The 19,127-nt window shown below is 50.1% G+C and overlaps 1 protein-coding gene across 2 annotated transcripts in view; it reads left to right on the top strand.

The window, feature by feature from the left end:
• Positions 1-9,432, top strand: part of UGGT2 (UDP-glucose glycoprotein glucosyltransferase 2) — a 1,923,861-nt gene extending 1,914,429 nt beyond the window's left edge. For both annotated transcript variants that reach the window (XM_069639785.1, XM_069639786.1), the window contains one exon: positions 8,610-9,432. In XM_069639785.1, coding sequence (XP_069495886.1) covers positions 8,610-8,632 — 23 coding nt within the window. In that variant the 3' untranslated portion in view covers positions 8,633-9,432. The remainder of the gene's footprint in view (positions 1-8,609) is intronic.
• The last annotated feature ends 9,695 nt before the right edge of the window (positions 9,433-19,127 follow it).

Raw genomic sequence — 19,127 nt, 5'->3', positions numbered from 1 at the left:
AACAAAACACACATATAGCTTGTTAGGGGTGACCAGTTATAAGTTGGTCATCCCTTCAAGTATCTGATCAGCCAGTTCCAGTGGCTCGGCTGGATGGTGCTACTTGAGGACCTTTTGTGGCTCCAACTGTTGATGGGAGCCAAGTGTGTAGGTAAGCACAACACATCCATTCCCTCATCTACAAGGTATTCATTCTCTAGTTGAATAGGCTTGCATTTGTGTCTAACAGGAGGCCACCATACTCATCCCCAGATTAGAGTGGATGCTTGAATGCCTTTGCCTTCAGTGACCATGATGTTTACTACTAGGCTTTTATATGTATTACCATGCTGTTCATTGTATTGTTGTAACTTTTTTTTTTTTAATTTATTTTTATTTTCAAAAGCAAACAAAACACCACACATTACAACTGTTTCTGTACGTAAAAGCATCATTAAACCATCACATTCCACAGTGTAATTCCCCACCCTCCCCCCAACTCCCTTCAAACTAGAGTCGGTTCACTCGTGTCATCCGCAGGAGCATTATCGGGTAGCGCAGTGCTTGTGCGCTCATCATCTGAGTCATCCGATTCTATATTACCTTGGTGAGGGGTTGCCATGGAGGCCACCAGTAGCCGCCAGGCCAGCAGGGGCCCTACTTCCTCCTTGCCCCCCCTAGTGACCGCTTCAAACCAAACTAGGGATTCTGCTTCCGCCCATCTTAAGAGGTCCACCCACCATAGTTCCACCCTGGGTCTATGGGCTGCTTTCCAGCCCATAGCAATCCTACGTTTGGCCAGGACATAAGTTAAATCCCTCATCTTGCTTATATGCTTTGAGTCCCGGGGTCTGGGAAAAATCCTAAGCATGCATGACCAGGCCGATCCCACGTCCAACACCACTCCCCCACAAGCCAGTTTCATTTTGACCTCCTCCCAAAATCTGTACACCTCCGGACAAGCCAAAAACATGTGTAGCAGCCCCGCATCCACCTCCCCGCATCTAGGGCATTTCTGCGTGACCGAGCCTCCAAACCTTGCAATTTTCTCAGGGGTCATGTATGCCCTATGGGTAACATACAGTTGAAGTTGTTGGAGTCTCGCGTTCCGGGACACCTTTTTATGGTATCTCTTGGCTCTCTCTCAATGCCCATCTGTCATGGGTCCACCCACCTCTTCCTCCCAATTCTCCATGTTCTATGCCAGACCTCACAGCCCAGCCTCAATATACGCCCCCATCCCACCAGTTTATTCTTTCGCAACCACACCACTTCTCTCAAAAAATATGGTGCTGGGTCTCCCCGTAAAAGCCTGGCTTCCGCCGAATCTTCATCCGACAGCCACCTGGCCACATACAGCAGCTGTCCCGCCAGACAAGCGGGGTATAGGCCTGCCAAATTTTGAACTCTATTATCACACGGGTTCTGGCGTTTCCACAGGGCCACCCGGTTTCTGGAGTTACCCCACACGAAGCTCCTACACACACTATGAAGTTTCACAAATAGGCTCCTGGGAATCATCAAAGACTGGATATTCACAAAGAAATGCAAGAGTCTAGGCAGGACCACCATCTTGAGCAAGGCCGTTTTCCCCATCATAGTCATGGGCAATCTAGACCAAAACACCATGCTGTTTTGACCCCCTCTATTGCTTTCTCTGTGTTATGTTTGTGCTCCGCCTCGATCTCGTGGTAAATATCTACTCCTAGATACCTGAATGTCTCAATCTGCCATGGTATTGGCAGGATAGGCAGCCTATGCAGCGGGACATTCTTATATCTGCCCAGGGGAAACAAACTGGACTTTCTAGGGTTCACCGATATGCCCGAGAGGGTGGCGTAATGTTCCATCACCTCCAACACATACTGCAGGTTTTCTTCCGGATAACGCAGATAAAGGAGCATGTCATCCGCATACAGTGATACCAGGTGTCTACCGCTTATTCTGCTGATACCCACCTTCCCGTATTGTTGCCGCAGGCATATTGCCAGCGGTTCTAATGCCAATATGTATAACATGGGCGACCAGGGGCATCCCTGTCTGGTTCCCCTGCTGAGTTGCCAAATATCTGAGACTATGGACCCTGTTTTGACTCTGGCCATCGGGGTGCTGTACAACAGCTGGACCCACCTGATGTATCCAGGTCCCATTCCGTATCCCCTCAGGGCCACTTTCAGCCACGGCCACCGTACCGAATCAAAGGCTTTAACCGCGTCAAGCGACACGATAGCCAGCTCGCCCATATCATCCTCAGTTTGGTCAATGATGTGATGTAGCCTCCTATGGTTGTCAGTGATGTTGCTGCCTGGGACATAGCCCGTCTGATCCGAGTGTATCAGCTTACTTATCACCCTCTTCAGCCTGTTAGCCAGCACTGCCATAAGTATTTTACTGTCCTGGTTGAGCATACACAGAGGTCTGTAGGACCCACACTCCACAGCCGGCTTGCAAAGTTTCAGGAGTGGGATGATCACAGCTTCGCGGAGGGACAATGGAAGTTCCCCCTGCTCATAGGCCTCGTTGAACATGGCAAGCAGTGGCTGAAGCAGCTCCTGCTTGTATGTCTTATAAAACTCACTAGGCAACCCATCCGATCCGGGCGCCTTGCACGTGGGCAAATTCTGAATCACCACCTCCAACTCATCCAAGGTAACAGGAGCGTCCAACTCCGCGCGTTCTAAGTCGTCCAGGGTGGGCAGCTCTATATCCGCTAATGTGTCCAGTATGTCTTGGCCCATATCCTCCCCCGTATCCTCATACAAATGTCTATAAAATTTAAGAAACTCCTCATTTACCCCTTCTTGGGTATTGCAAATGCGTCATCCCTAATCTCCCTGATCACTGATCGGGGCGTCTCACTCTTATACAGCCAGGCCAGCAGTCTGCCCGGCTTGTCGCCCCCTGCATGTAGCCTCGCCGTGTATTTCTTGTAATTTAATCTACACAACCTATCCCAGAGTGCGCAGCAGGTTAATTGTAGGTCCTTGATCTTTGTTCTATTATCACGGGCAGTGTCCTCATGTCGTATGAGGCCCTCCAGCTTCCTTTCCATTTCCTGAAGTTCCTTTTCAATACCCCCTAGGAGCCCTTTAGATTTGGAAATGGCTGCTCCTCGTACCACCACCTTAAATGCCTCCCACAGCGTCCCCATCGAGCGTACGCTGCCCGTGTTTATATCAAAGTATTCCTCGATGGCATCTCTCAGATCCTGTCGGAACCCATCATCTTGCATTGCCTCTGTCCTAAGTCTCCACGTTGGGGTTCGCGATCTGGGGGGCTGGTGTCGCCACTCCACCACCAAAGGCGAGTGGTCAGATAAAACCCGGGCCTTGTATTCCGCTCCTACCATTTCTCCCGCTATCTCAGCCGCTACGAACACATAATCTAGCCTCGTAAACAAGTCATGTGGTGCTGAGTAGTGCGAGTACTGCCTGTCCGTAGGATGCAGCCTTCTCCACACGTCCTCCAGGCCCAGGTCATTCAGCAATGTCCCAAGCGCTTTGGCCGCCGGCGCCGTTTTCCCCGCCTTGTCAGCTGAACTGTCCATTCTGGGGTTCAGGGTGCAATTGAAGTCCCCTCCCCACACCACCGCGCCCCCAGCTAGGGGGCCAAGTTTACCATAAAGGGACCCAAAATAGGCCGCTGTGTTATGGTTGGGGGCGTACAGATTTATAATTTGCACTTCCCTGTTTTCCAGGAGCCCCGTTACCACCACCATTCTGCCTTCCGGATCTATCGTTGAGCCAAGCACCTGAAACGGCACATGCGGCGCCACCCAGGTGATAACTCCTCTAGCGTACGCAGAGTACGTAGCCCCTACAACATTTCCCCTCCATTTTCTCCTAACCACTTCCAATCTTTCCTTAGTGAGATGAGTCTCCTGTAGCAGGGCTATGTCAATGCGCATCCTGTTCAAGTACTGCATCACTTTATTTCGTTTCAGATAACTATTGAGGCACTGTACATTCCAGGTCACAATTCGGAGATTACCCGATGCCATCTACTCGGTCAGTTCCCAACCCACCAATCCCCTCAATGCTCCCTTCGTTGCTTCGTTTACCGACTTTCCCCTTTCCCTCTTTCAACAATTCCCCCCCTCCCTGTTCCCCAACTACACACCACAGAACACAACCCAACCCCACCCCCCACCCTGCCCTACCCCAACAAATGCCCAGCTCCATCCCTGGATCTCAGGCCCACCCGCGTCTGGTCCTGTCTCGTATCCGAGGACTAGGACCCCGCGGGGCGTCACCGATCTAACAGTGACCTAACTAAATATACAAATATTGAGGTCAAGAGGTGTCTCCCAGGAGCTCCCTGTTATATGTTTTAGGAAAGGTGCATCCAACGGATCCAACCAGCTAGTGCTATGACTCACTCCCCACAAGCACAGTGCAACTCTATATTCAAGTCCCAATGTCTTAGCTATGACACCCTGGGCGCCACAGCAACATGCTACTTATCTTCCTCAGCTTCCATTTGGGCATCCGGTTCCTGAGGCCGGCCCTGCATATCCAGCCAGTCCATCGCCTCTGATGGCGTCTCGAAGAAGAGGGATCTGTTCTTGTAAAACACCTTCAACTTGGCTGGATAAAGCAACATGTAGCGGAGGCCTGCTTCCCTCAGCCTTCTTTTTACCGACCCAAAGTTCATTCTGCTTTGCTGTACGAGCAGCGTGTAGTCCGGGTATGCCGTGATCTTTGCTGACTCCCTCTCAATCGTTCCTCCCTTCCGGAAAAATTTGAGAATCTTCTCCCGATCCCGATAGTTTAGGATCTTAGCGATCATCGGCCGCGGAGGGGCTCCTGGGGCTGGTCTCCTTGTCAGGGCCCTGTGCGCTCTTTCAACCGCGAACCCCTGGGTCAGCACCCTGCCCATTATCTCCTGTAGGAGCAAGGTTTCCACATATTCTGTGGGGTTTGACCCTTCCGTTCCTTCCGGCAGACCCACTATACGGATGTTATTCCGCCTGGCACGACCCTCTGCTTGCTCTGCTCTGTCCTCCAGATTGCCCACCCGTTGCCCAAGGGCATGGAGCTCCTTTGCATGTGCGGCGCACGCCTCCGTGGTCGGGGTCATTTCCTTCTCCAAGGCCCCAGTGTGCTCTGCGATCGTCCGCACATCCTGCCTCAGCAGTTTCCCCTCTTCTTGGACTGCTCCGATCTTGAGGTCCAGGCCCTCCTGCAGCTCTTTCATAGCCAGGCCCAGTTTCGTCTCCCAGGCCACTTTTAAATCAGCAATCGCTGCTAACACCTCCTGGATCGTACCGGGTGTTTCCGCCTCTGCCGCAGGGGTCTCCTTACTTTTGCCCCCCTCCGTGCTCGGGGGTGACTTGGCATAGGCCTCCATCGTGGGCTGCTTGATCCTGGGCCTTACCACCTTGGAGGACATCCTGCTATGTCGACTGGGCAGAAGCCTGTCGTGCTTCCCCCCACACCAATGTCTGCGTGGTCACTAGTCACCCTCCGCGATCCGGATGTGCGCTTATCTCTCCGCTCGTTGTCTTGAGTGCTTAGGCTTCACCTTGGTGCCTCTCCAGTTCAGCTCGCCGTCCCCGGGTTATATTCTTTATCCTCCTTCTCTGCTGCAGACTGTGTGGTGTCTGCTCTTTGTTGGGAGCTATTGACCCACCTGAGACCAGTCCTGCACACCGTGTGGTGCTTCACAGCCTGCTGCTGCCGCCGTATGCACTGTATGCAGGGCCCCCCACAGCCGTGCCCAGAGTATGTACCAGCTGCCCTTTGCTTCCCTGGAATGGGCTGTGTCCTCCCACGTACCAGGTCTCGTACAGTCTTATCCGCGAGTCTCCATTGTGTTTCTTCTGGGCACCGGAGGACGGGCAGGGCCGCCGGGTCCGTTCACTTCTGCGCTGGGGCCCAGCTGGGCCTCCCGGCAAACTGGTTCGCAAGGCGATCTCAGTGCCTGTTTTCGCTGAGGCACTAGCTACTCCCTATTTGCCCATCGGGGTGTTCCATATGTCACAAAGTGGGCCGTTTTATTCAGCCTCATTAAGTGGATGCCAGGGTCCTCCAATGTCTGGGCTCTGTCCAGGCAGCACTGCGATCTGTCTTTTACCCTGTCCTCGGCGCCGGGGCTCTGTCTCCATGTAAGCCTCCCCAGCCACGGTATCACAGCTATTATTTCCTGGCCCAGGCGAATTGACCCCCCCTATTCTGCCATTTATGTTGCCACATGCAGCTGCTCTGCTGCCAGGGGTGTGCCCACGCACACTTTCCGGGGCTGGGGATGTCTCTGCTAGTCCGTCCGACTAGGTCTGCAGCCCTTGGGGGACTGGGGGCCTCCGCCTCAGGCGCTCCGGTGCGCCCGACTTCAGCAGCGCCAACCGAAGTGCTCTCCAAGGCAGCCGCTCCCGGATTTCGCCGTGGCCGCACCACGCCGGCTCCAGCTTCGTATACCCGGCAGCCCGTATTGCTCTACCCTTCACGTTACCACATGCAGCTGCACTGCTGCCATGGGTGTGCCCACGCATGCTTTCTGGGGCCGGGGATGTCTCCGCTAGTCCACTGGGGGCCTCCGCCTCAGGCGCTCCGGTGCGCCCGACTTTAGCAGCGCCAACCGAAGCGCTCTCCAGGGCAGCCGCACTCGGACCCCGCCGCGGCCGCTCCACGCCGGCTCCAGCTTCGTATGCCTGGCAGCCCGTGTCTCTGTGGGGGCCGGCACTCCCCCTATTCTGCAACTCGCCCAGCGGCGGTCTGCAGGTGTCCTCGCCCCTCAGGCTCACGCCCGCAGCGCTGGGCGCACAGCGCCGGTTGTCCTCTGCTCAGCTTTCTGCGGCTGCAAGGGGCACACTCTCTCCCTCGGGGCGCCCCGGCGCTGCAAGGAGGGGTTCTCTATGTCTCCCCTCAACACAACGGGCCGTCTCCAGCCTGATCCATGTGTGCGGGCAAGCCCGGGTCTATTCTTGTTTTCACAGGTCCGACGGGTGCGGCAGCTGCACTACCCGCTTCCACGGGCGGCCGTAGTCTTATGGCCAGTGACTGTTCCTTTGTCTCCGGCCGCCATCTTGGCCATCTTCATGCCCCGAGTCCCCAGCTGCTACGGATGGCCATTGCTCCTCAGGTCTTCCTCTATTCAGTCCGCTCCAGCGCTCGATGCACACGCCAGGCATTCATGTATTCATGGGTGAGCTTCGATGTTGCTTGTTTTGCAGAATCCCTCTTTTTCTGCGAGGATCAGTGGCGGATCAGTGGGAGCTCCTCCGGAGCACATCTGTTCACGTAGCCATGTAGCCACGCCCCCCGTTATTGTTGTAACCTTGTTATTATAGTTACTGTTGTCAGGTGTTCACATCATCAGGTTCTGATATGGAGTGTATTATTATGACTGCAGAGATTCCATGAAAGGGAGGTGGTGGCTGCTTCCCTGGCTAGGGGTTGTATGCTTACCTCTTACTTAATAAACTGGACTTGCACCGACCGCAATGTCTGTGTCCTGCCTGGTTTGTACCTACTTAACACCTCCTCGATTTCTTAGTGTCCAGGATCACCTCTATTCTTGTATTCTTTCCGAGGATATGAGTATGCATCTGTGTCCACCACTACTGCAAAGTTTGTGCTAGTAATAACTGGTCACCCCCTAACAAACTATGTGTGTTTTGTTTGTGGTTTTAATTTAGCATTTTGATTTTTTTTTAACGGGGGTTAAAGATAGTGGAACCTTGTGATAATCTGGCTATGCTGATATTTTTGATTGCCCTTATACCAGATATTTTAAATCCTCTCTTTTTTTTGTTATTGTCACCCCTCCCCCCCAAAGACCCATCGCTGTGAACTTTTTTCTATTTTTGTGCCTGTATTTTTCCTTTTGTGATGAGGCATTTAGTCAGAACGTTTTTAAAAAAAATATTGATTGATTGTATGGCATGTGTTTCAAAACTAAATAAAATGTTATAACATTCCATCAATTTGCCATCATTAATTTGTTTAGTTACATTTGCTGTGATAACACAGTCCCACAGATATTAGAGAGCAGTACCAAAGATGTATGCCCAGGCCTCGTATGACTCTCAATTTACATAATTAATTAAACCTTTGTAGTTCATCCGTCCCCCTTTTCCCATTTGTGCCAGATCTTTGCGGCTTTCTCCGGACATCCCCGAGCATTATAAATACGGATTTCCATAAATGCACACGTATCTATATCAGAGACCATTGTGCAAAGCTGGGGCGGTCCACAACCCCCCACTTCCTTGCAACGTTACGTTTGATCAGGCCTATTGTAGTAGATAGAAAAAGTTTCTCATGTTGCCCAAAATTCTCATCCCCCAAGATACCCAACAGCAGTAATTTATGGTCCATTGGTGCTTCCACTCCTAGTACTTCTGATAGCTTATTGCAGCATGACTGCCGGAAGGTATGGACCTGGGGGAATTCCCATAGGATATGAATGATTGTACCTTCTCCCTGTCCACAGCGTAGGCAGTTCTGATTAGTCGCTCTTTTCCAGCGAGTCTGGAGGTTTGAAGCATTTATGGAACGCTACCAGACTACTGGTAACATGTGCTCTATTCCCTTTATTATCTTATTGTACTTTGCTGGCAAACAGCCATCCATATCCACTACACTACACTTACCTTCTATTAATGGAAGCCTTTCTCTTATTTGTTGCAGATTTGAAGCGTGATGAACTCTAGCACACAAAGAACTTGCCTGAGCCTTAATGATTTGCACAACTGAACTTTCAACACTATCTGAAAATCTTGCAGCAACACTGAATGGATAAATGCACATTGAAATAAGGACCGTGTTTTTAATTTTTGTCTGAATCTTTTGTAATATTACTATGAGATCTATGTGCAGTGCACTGGGTCCACAGGTACACACGTTATGGACAGTACTCTGGTTTAACTGAAAGACTTTTTTATTTGTTCCTCTGGTCGTTCCTAAAGGAATTTGTGGGCGCTCTCTTATGTATGATGTTTAAAAGGGAATATGATTTAAAATGTTAAGTTATGCTTTTTTATCATGTGTTCATAAAGCTAGTTAAAGAAATCCATTATCAAGGATCACTAAAGAATAAGTGGACCAAATCGGTTAACCATTAAAGAAGATATGAATTTGTCCACTTTATCAAACCAGCACTGAATCAGTTAACATCCACCAGGACAGGTTTCCACTGATCACTGTGAAATTAGACTGTCCATGAAGGAGTCGTTGAAGAGTCAAGTAAAGATGGGTGCCTCTTTTACTTGTCCTTACTGGTATGCTTCTTGTTTGCACAGGGTCATGTGGATTAAACCTAAGGTTTATTGGTTTGTACAACAATGTTCTTTTGTCTCATAGTATTTTTTTGTATTGCTAATTTCTATGTAATGGTACATTCTAGTTCCTGTCCACTTTGCTTACGTGCAACACATCACCACAATTCATTTTAATTTAATACATTGGGTTGTGACAAATAAAATGTTCAAATGAATAAATTGCATTTTTGCTACTCCATTTTCTCATTTGCAGTCATTTTGCCATAGGGTGTTGATATACTGAACAATTCAATATACTGTAAAAATGTCAAGTAGGAAAAAGCAAAAGCAAGAAGTCAAATCAAACAAACAAATAACAATTAGGAAGAGGTATGGCAGAAAAAACGGCAACATGCATATAATAATTTCTGTTGCATCCACAATTAAAGGGACAAGGGAGAAAAGAAATAAAGCCTAACACATAAAGAGGACATCCGAATCATCTGTAGCTGTCCAAAGCGGCTACGTACCAGGGTCCAGCGCTCAACCACAGAAAAGCATAAAACAAAACCTCAGGATAGTGTCCATCCTTTCCACCTATAATGTCTGTTATTTGCAGTAACGAAGATGATTTCCAATGGCGGGGGATCCGTGGGCTATAGTCATTTGAAGTCACAAAGGGACCCTATACACGCCTTTATTTAATTCATGAATCTGAGAGGGTGGCAGTAATCTTCTCCATGGCGCAGATGGACCAAAGTTTTGCCCACCGCATGTTAAGCGAGGGAGCATCCGTCATTTCTCCAATATTGAGCGATGGTTAGCTTAGCTGTTGTAAGCATGTGGGTAGATAGTGCTGAATGGGGGCCCCCCAATTGTGAAAACCTCTTGATGATTTAGGTCTCCCAACAAAACCACAAGGGGGCCACTAGGGAAGCTGAATAGTCACATTTTGTTGAATTAACGTAATAACCGCAGTCCAAAAGAGCTTAATGATGGAGCAATGCCACCATATATGAGCCATGCATCTGACCTCCGCACACACCCTCCAGCAGTGAGGGGAGACAAGCGGATATATATCATGCAAAAGGTCAGGCATGAGATACCAACAATAAAGAATTTTTTAAGCATTCTCTAATATGGTGGTGCATTTGGATGCCCTTAGAAGCCCTCCACCATTTAATTTCCCATGATGTGATGGGGATCACGTGACCCATATATGCCTCCATCTCTTCTCCCGTATCTGTAACCAAAAGCTTATTTATTTTGGAGACCATATGACGGGAAAGATTAAAAGACAACTTCTCAAAAGGCCTCTGACCTTTACTTACTCTTCCCCTAGTCTCGGGGTGAGACACCCAGTGTCTAAGCTGTGCATAATGGAATCTCTCAGATTCCGGTAAGGTAAAAGTCGTCTTGCACTGCTCGAAGGTGAGGATGATCCTTCCGTTCTATAACTGACCCAAGTCCCGTAGTTCACCTTCCTGCCATCTGAGGAAGTCTCTGTTCAGCCCTGGTCTGACTAGCAATGGATTACGTCCCATGCTTCAGTTCCTTTTTTCTGCACTCTTGCCCGCTGCATCGGGAACACAATTCGACTTACTCAATGTCCTTTTTGTCATCTCACAGGGTTTCGGGCTTCAAGCAATGCTGTGATTGCGAGGCCAACATGTCTATGACCGACCTCCACAACGTCTGTCTATGTTGTCTATTTATTAGTCGCGACATGGAGGCCTGTGCGTCGTGTGCAAAATTGCAGCCAAAATGCCTACATGAGAGAACTGGGAAACTGGGCTTGGGCCGACCATGCACCAAGTCTCTGGTGCTGTCGCTCGTCCGGTCTCCGGCGGCCGAGAATGAGGATCCCACTCCCGACAAGGGGGAAGGAATGACATTGCAAGAAGACCATGAAATGTTCCCATTCCAGGAGCCATTCCTCCGCTTCCTCGCAGAACAAGAAGCAGTGCTCACCGTCATCGATGCAAGTCCAGCTCGTCGTCAGAACGAGGTAAGCCTTCGGCAGGGCAGACCACTCGGAAAGAGTGGGAACATTTTAAAACTTCAGTGCTAGAAATGTTTAAGAGACAAGCTACTGTAGGTGGCGTTCCGGCCCCCGACCAGCAAGCTTTTGGTGGGAAAAGCTGTGCCCGGTGCTCCCGACACCAAGCCAGCCTCTCAGTCAACCCTGTCGGCATAGAAAACTCCATGTGGCGTCACATCTAGCAGGCATAAGTTGCCAGTGGGCCGTAAGTTCGGGGCCCATGACGCCCATCGGTTATCCAAGCATCGCTCGGCACCGAAAGAACCTTCGCCATCAACGGCTTTGAAAGCGATTCTTAACCCCTCAGTGCCGACAGTCGGCAACGGTTAATTTATGCTCCTGTCGAGATCGGGTTTCTTCGATTCGATGCAATCCTTATTCGCATCGATGACCCAGTTTACACGGGAGCCGGCATTGTTGATTTTTTTCGACGACCAGGACGATTTATTGGCCCTAGCTGAGGGTCTACAAGACGCCAGTGGTCCAGATACTTCCCCAGACCTTGAGTTACTGCAACACCAGCCCTATACCCATGCTAATATTAAGTTCAGGTGTCAAGGCGAATCTTGGTCCAGCACAGAGGCAGCACAAACTCCTACATCCCCTTGACGGTCTTGCCACCAGTAGCAGTGAAAACACAGGCCACCACGACCCCCACGGGGAAAGAGGGTTAGGTTCCACGGGTTCGATAGGTAGAGGGCAGTAGGTACACGGGAAAGAGGGTTAGGGAGAGGTTATGGATAGGTAGGTGTGTTGGGGAAAGACATGCTCCTAGGCTCTTGTTGTGCGGGTCTCTTTCCCGCTGTTTCTGTAGTGGTAGCTCACTCTGGCACACCAGACTCACTCTGGCGCACTGAACTCACAGCACACCCACACAGACAGACATACATACAAGCTTCTCTCAGATGGAGGTTAGCTACTCAGTGTGCATTGGAGGTAACCTCAGTGAAAGCACAACTCACTGTGGTGTGCGCTCTGAGGTCTCCTCAACACTGGAATTCTGGTCAGAGGTTCTGGTCAAAGACTAGACACTAGAATTAAACTTCAACACCGAGCCTTCGTTTTAAAACACAACTTTAAACATGAATGGGCACCAAAACCCTAAACATGAGTTCCCTACAGCTTGTCAACACTGAATAAACCACTTACAAGTAAGCACAGCATAAGAAATACATTTTACATAAAGGCATTAAATTAATATGCAATGTGTACACTTAGCTTCAGCTGTTTGTGCGTTCTGGAACTTGTCCCAGTAATCTACGGTCTACGTAACATTGGGCCGTTGGGTTTTACATCTGTGGTGCCTTCCACTAATTGTGCTAGTTTACAATGCTTCAAAGGCATACACAACACAAGAGGCACGAGCCCCCAGCACTTGTCATGCGTTTTAATTGGCTCAGAGTTTGTAGCTTCCCCCCGGTGCCCGCGCCCTTTCCCAACTGCATGAGATTAGATTTTCCATTTGCCAAGCCGTTAGGAAAAAGCACCCAGGATTGTGTCAAGCACCTGATCTCCCTGCACTTATCTGTAAGCCCGCTATGCCTGCTGCAGGCGGAGGAATGGCCATGCAGGTAAGTCTGCCTGGCAGGAGCTTCTCTCTGGCGTGTCCGTGCCGATGAAGCTCTGAGCGTTCAGTGCGCACACATGCATGCTTGACAGAGCGTTGGTTTGAGTGTTGCCCGGGAGGTTTGCAGGCTCTGTGGGCTGTTCCTGTTTCTCTGGTGTGGTGCTGGAGCTGCTAGGGCTGCTGGGGAATGTAGTCCCTTCTCCACTAGGCTTTATCTAGGGATTTCTGTTGGCTTGTGGGGACTGCCAACACCTGGTGCACCTGCAGGAGGGACAGACATGGCACCTGCTATGATTTGGGCCCCTCATTGTGGCTGCCACTCTATATGTCCTGGTTTTTCTGGTCTGCTCCTTGACATCGGGGATCAGAGCAATGGGTTCAGCAGTTGTGATGAGTCGCCAAGCATATCTAAAAACATCTAGCTTCTCTCCAAATGTTCAAAACAGGCTGCTGGACATGCCATTTGAAGGTGACATGCTTTTCAGTCAGAAAACAGGCAAATTCTTAGAGAAATTCAAGGAATCCAAGTTGGCTGCTAAATCTTTGGGTCTATGTCACGGTTCAACCGTGGAAGAAATGGAATAAATGGCGGCTTCATTAGGCCACCGCGGAATCAGCAGCTGCATACTAGTGTTCAACGTGCCTTTGTTTACATAGGCTGACACGCCCCCTTACCAGACGCGCTGCAACTCTTTCGAACTGCCCGCGTCGGACCGCCCGGTGCTTCCTCCATGCGGTTTTTTCTCCGCCCCTACTCTTTGTGCCCTCTTGCCCAACCCTACTTCTTTTCTTGCCTATTTTGTTTTTTCCCCGTTCCGGTCAAGAACATTTATTCTAATATTTTTTCCTTCTTACGGTCGCGCCCTTCCGCGTACCGTGTTTGCTTCTCCTTCTCTCTTTCCCCTCTCGCTGATTGCCTGCTTCGCACGCCAGCGTTACCTTCCTACTTCTTTCCGTGCTTTCAGGTGTCTATTTCCCTTCTGTTCTCCTTTTCTTTACTTCCTCCAATCTTGCACCTTGCTGGTTTGCCTTCTGATTCTGTCTTCCTTACTCTACTTTCCTTTCCTATCGTCCACCTTTTTTGTCAGCCCTCGCTCCTTTCGAGTTACCCATATCTTACCTGCATAGGTGGCTGTCCTGTCATCCTGGTTGGAACCTACCTTCAGAACCTATTGGACTCCGTGCTCTCTGGATGGTGCCTCTTCCTGGAGCCACAGTCATTATGCCATTACGCCGTAGCTGTCCTGGGTCCCACTGCATACTCCAGTTAAGGATTTGGACCTTTCCTTTGAAGCAAGACCTGCATTTGCATGCTGATTCCGCTCAGGGTTTTTTGCGCCTCATCAGGCTTTTTCCCTGAATTTGGGGGCGAGCTCCCTTGGGTCCGCCTGACGTTTCTCAAATCATTGTCAAGGTGGCCTCAGGTGGAGAGCGTCCTTTTCTCTACGAAAGAAAGAAGGGAAAGAAGGCGGAGAGGAGTGAAGAGAATCCTAAGGTATGCAGAAAAGAAAGAAGGAGAGACAGAGACTCTACCATAATTCTTACACCGGAGGTCACAGGTGAGGAGACACAGGGGGAGGCTTCTGCAGACTCTGATAGTCTAGCAGCGCAGCCGGCCAAACCTGCCTTCAGCTTCGCCTCCAGGGGCAAAGGCTATAGACGTTATGGGCCCTATGGCAGGAAGGCGCAGCTCCCGCAAGCCAGGCAAGGGCAGAGGCACTCCTCGCATCCAGGAAGGTGCAGAGGGGCCTCTAGAGGCCAGCAAGCAGCTACAGCGGCAGGGTCACCTGCGCCCTCTAAGCCGCTTTGATTTTCCCCTCCCACGCTTCACTGGTTGGTGGACAGGCATTGGCCCTAGTGGCAGGAAATGACTTCTGATGCCTGGGCCCTGTATTTGATTCAGCATTGTCCGCCTTTTCTGAAGAGGCCTCCAGATAGACCTCCACCTCCCTAAATCTAACTGGGACAGGAGCTCGAGGAAGAACTGTGAGCCCTGTTGTCGAAGGCTGCTATGGAAGAGGTACCCCCCGATCAGAGAAGGTCGGGTTGGTATTCCCGGTATGGTCTGGTGGCCAAGAAGGGAGGAGGTTTCCATCCCTTCCTGGACCTCAGGGGCTTGAACAAGTTCCTGAGAAAAGAAATTTAGGATGGTGACGCTGAGAGAGATTCTTAGCCCTCTCGAACTTCAGGACTGGCAAGTGTCAATAGGCCTACAGGACGCTTATTATCATGTGCCGATGCATCAAAAGCACAGGAAGTTCTTAAGGTGCCTCATAGGGGACAAGCACTATGATTTCAAAGTGCTTCCCTTTTGAGGTGAGCCGCCACGAAGACCATTGGCGCGGAGGTCAACCCAGAGATCCAGGGTCCACGTACTCCCATATCTGGACGACTGGCTGATCCGAGGTAGTCAGTAGGGCATGTTTTGTCTCATCTAGAGGACACCTGCTTTCTACTGCACAGGATGGGCTTCTCCCTCAATTTGAAGAAGTCCCATTTGACACCAGTTCAGTGGCTCCAGTTCATCGGCGCAGTCCTAGATACCTGGGTAGGGAAGGTGTTTCCTCCCGAAGAGAGAGTCAGCAACAAAGTCCAGTTGGTGCATTTGTTTCAGAACCGCACCACTCTCCCAGCGGCGTCCTTCCTCCGCCTCTTGGGTCTCATGGCCTCCTGTATTTTTCTAGTGCCAGAGGCCAGGCTGCGCTTGAGATCCCTCCAATGGCTCCTGAGGGACCAGTGGTCTTAATACCTGGGAGCGCTCATAGATCGCCTTTGTGTCCAGCCGGGTAGTCCGCAAACTCGGCTGGTGGAACACGCACAACAATCTTTCCACAGGGAACCCTTCTGGCCTCCTTGGCCCCAGGCACGAGTGATCACGAATGCAACCCTGAAGGGTTGGGGCACCCACTACGAGGAATTGCAAGTGAGCGGTCTCTGGTCTCCATCAGAAGCCAGGTGGCATAACAACAGGCTTGAGTTGCGGTCCATCAGGTTAGCCCTGAGGGCCTTTGCCCCGTCTCTCGGGACTCCCGCCCACTCTGTACAGAGGCAATTCAGCTGTGGTTGCGAGAGAACCAAATCTCTGCCCCCGCCAGATGAACTGCAGAGACCTTGGCGGATGCTCTGAGCAGGCAGAGCTTTGTCTCACACGAGTGGGAAGTGTCAGGAAGTCCTTAGGAGGTTTTTGCTCTCTAGGGTACCCCAGCAGTGGATCTGTTCACCACGGAGTCGAACAGGAAATGTACAGTTTTGCTCAAGGGAATTCCCAGCGAATGGCGCACTGGAGGACGCGTTTCTAGTGGATTGGATCTTCCCTCTCCGCCTTCCCCCTGATTCCTATTATCCCTTAAACCACCTAAGAACCCGAGCGACCATTTTCTTGATCGCCCCAGATTGGGTGAGGAGAACGTGGTACTCCGATCTCCTGGATCTGATCACCTCACCGGTTACCTCAGCGTCTGGATCTCCTAACCCAGTCAGAGGGTCGAGTGCTCCACCCAACCCCAAATTCCCTCAAGCTACATGTGTGGCTCTTGAGGGGATGAGGTGTAATGACTGGGACCTCTCTAAGGAGGTACTTTAGTTATTGCTGGTGGCATGCAGACCTTCTACTTTTTACTGACATAAGTACAGACCGGTGTTCCTTTATGCAATAGTTACCAGCATGTTTTACCCTGCAGTCAAGCCCACCGCCAACACACTTAACAAATAACCAAGTTTAACAACAAAACAAATTCTCCATGCATGTGAACTAGGTCTTAGTCTTAAGTCCCGGCCATAGTACTGCTCGAGTGTGAGGACCATCAAGGGCCAAATATGATTGCTCAGGGCGGAACCTGTGTTCGTACTTAGCATAAGGGCACTGGAGCACTCCTGAGGTGGAAGGAGCAGCAAGCTCAGGGGGAAACAGTATAACCGTTTTCTGTGGCGGTGTGCTAATGGTAGTTTATCATCCGAGGGGTGAAACATGTCCCAGATTAACATTTTCCAAGCTTCATATGCCTCCCCTCGAGTTGCATCCAAGTTGTGCGTTGATCTAAACCATACCCTGGTCTCCAGCTCAGACAAGGTCTCAAAGTCCCTGTACCAACAGAGATATTGTGGTCCCCTAGCTGACTTCCAGGCCATGGCAACGCACCGTTTAGCAAAGATGCACGCCATGTTTATAAACTTGGTAACATGCTTATATTTGCTATTCCTCGGGTATGCCCCCCAGTAAACACTCCTTTGGGTTCCAGGTGTATCGCACAACCCCGGCCCTTCTGGGGCTGAATTGAGCAGGCATGTAGAAGCCCTGTGTTTTGTGCAGCTCCAAAACATATGAATCAAATCAGCCCCAAAGCCACCGCACCAAGGGACATGTCGACTGTTTGCCTCTGTTGAACTTGGCCACTTTGCTGGGTGTCATGTAGGTGCGGTGAAGTACATTCAGTTGAATTAGTTTGAGGCACAGGTTCCTAGACACCTCCTTGGGGTAACAGAGTATGCGTTCCCACTCGCTCCCCAATATCCTCCACGAGGTCAGTCTCCCAGTACGATTTCAATTTAGGGCTTTGAGGTTTGGGTCTATTAGTTAAATTACCATACAATCTGGACACTGGGCGCCAGCCATCCTCCGGAGTGTATATTAAAGACAGCAGCAGAGTCTCTTCCGGTTCTTCAGGCCACCCATGTAATTTTCACTTAGCCACCCCCTCTATTCTCAGATATCGCAAGAATTTCCCACTGGGCAACCCGGTCTGCTCAGTTATAGCAACAAGCTCTTCAAAGTTACCGTTATCAAACATGTTGCCAACAAGTGGACACCCCAGCCCTCCCATTGTCGTGCTGCCACTAACGCATCCCCGTTCCTGCATGCATCTGCCACTAACGGGACCTCAAGTGAGTAAGGAGAATCAATCTTCAGTAGTTTCAGCTTCCTATGCCACACCGTCCTGCCCAGATTGACCAGTTTGGGTGTAGAGCCCAGGCAGCCCTGCAGTAGCCACATTACCTCATTGAGATGGGCAGGTGCCACCAGCTGCTGTAGCAGTGGTGATTCAGACATAGCATCATCTGATAGTTTCGCTGCAAAATGGCTGAGTTGTGCCGCCAGGTAATAGCGTTATAAGGTTGGTACAGTGTAACTTCCAAATTTAGAAGGAAGGAGGTGTGCAAGGTTTTGTTTGTTGATGATGATATGCTGTAACTTTTGTAATGCACCCAGATACCCCTGGGTTTGGAGCGCTATATAAATAAATAAAACAATTACAGGCAGAGCATTCGAATTACAACACAAGAAGACAGGGAGGAACAGTTCAGTGAGTACATCATGAACAACACCGAGAAAACGAATTACTAGGTCAGGATACCTCTTCTCCCAATGTCAACTGCTGAACTATGTTTTCTCGTTTAGCCATGTTATGGAGTTTCTCCTAAAGTTAGGGAAAGACTGGTTAGTGTTTAGGGCGGGTGGGAATGTGTTCCATAGCTGAGCCGCCATAACTGGGAAACTACCCCCCCTCCCCCTGTTTTATTTAGTTTGTGCCGGGGAACTACCAGGCAGGAAGAGTTGGCAGACCTTATCACACATTTTTCTGATATGTATAGTGGGGCTGCATGATGAAGACATTTATAGGTTAGAGACATGGTTTTGAGCTGGATCTTGTCCTTAATGGATAGCCATTTATGCGGTCTCCTTACCTCAGAAATATGTTCTCTCCTTGATTTACTCGGAGCAGTCCTCAGAGCATTATTTTGCAGAAATTGGAGTTTACTTAGGTGCAAGCACGTATGCTGTTAATAGAGTCTGTTGCAATAATCCAATTTTGACAGGATGAGGGCTCTGGTTAGGGTAAGACAGCTCTCTTTAGAGAGTAGGGGTTTGTAGGCCCATATCAACTAGCAAGTATATGCTTTTGGTGAGGCTGTAGCGTTGACTTGTTTGAGTAGGTTAAGTGCTGAGTCGAGGTAAAAACCTAAGGTTTTCATCTCTTTTGCCACTTTAATGTTTCCCGTCAATGTTAAAGGAGGCATAATTATTACCAGGTTGATTCAGGTTGGCTGGGAAACCTAGAATCAGGAGCTCTGTTTTATCGTCATTCAGGCAGAGGCCATGGGTGGCCACCCATGCGTGAATGATTAGATACATTGTATTTACTCGTAGTACATCGGTGTCATAGTTTCCTGTGAGAGGTAGGAGGATTTGGGTGTCATCTGCGTAATTAGTGTAGGTGACACCCAGATGATCTAGAAGATCCTCAAACAGGGGCTTCGTAAAGATGTTGTACATTGTCAGTGACACACAGGAACCTTGGGGAACTCTGCATGTTATTGGGATCGGGTCGGCTGCCGCCGAGGTG

This window comes from Ambystoma mexicanum, chromosome 7q, assembly GCF_040938575.1.
Source record: "Ambystoma mexicanum isolate Mex_15411 chromosome 7q, UKY_AmexF1_1, whole genome shotgun sequence".
NCBI classification, from domain to species: domain Eukaryota; kingdom Metazoa; phylum Chordata; class Amphibia; order Caudata; family Ambystomatidae; genus Ambystoma; species Ambystoma mexicanum.
Note: the sequence above shows the minus strand (reverse complement) of the source record. Positions and strands in the feature narration are given on the sequence as shown.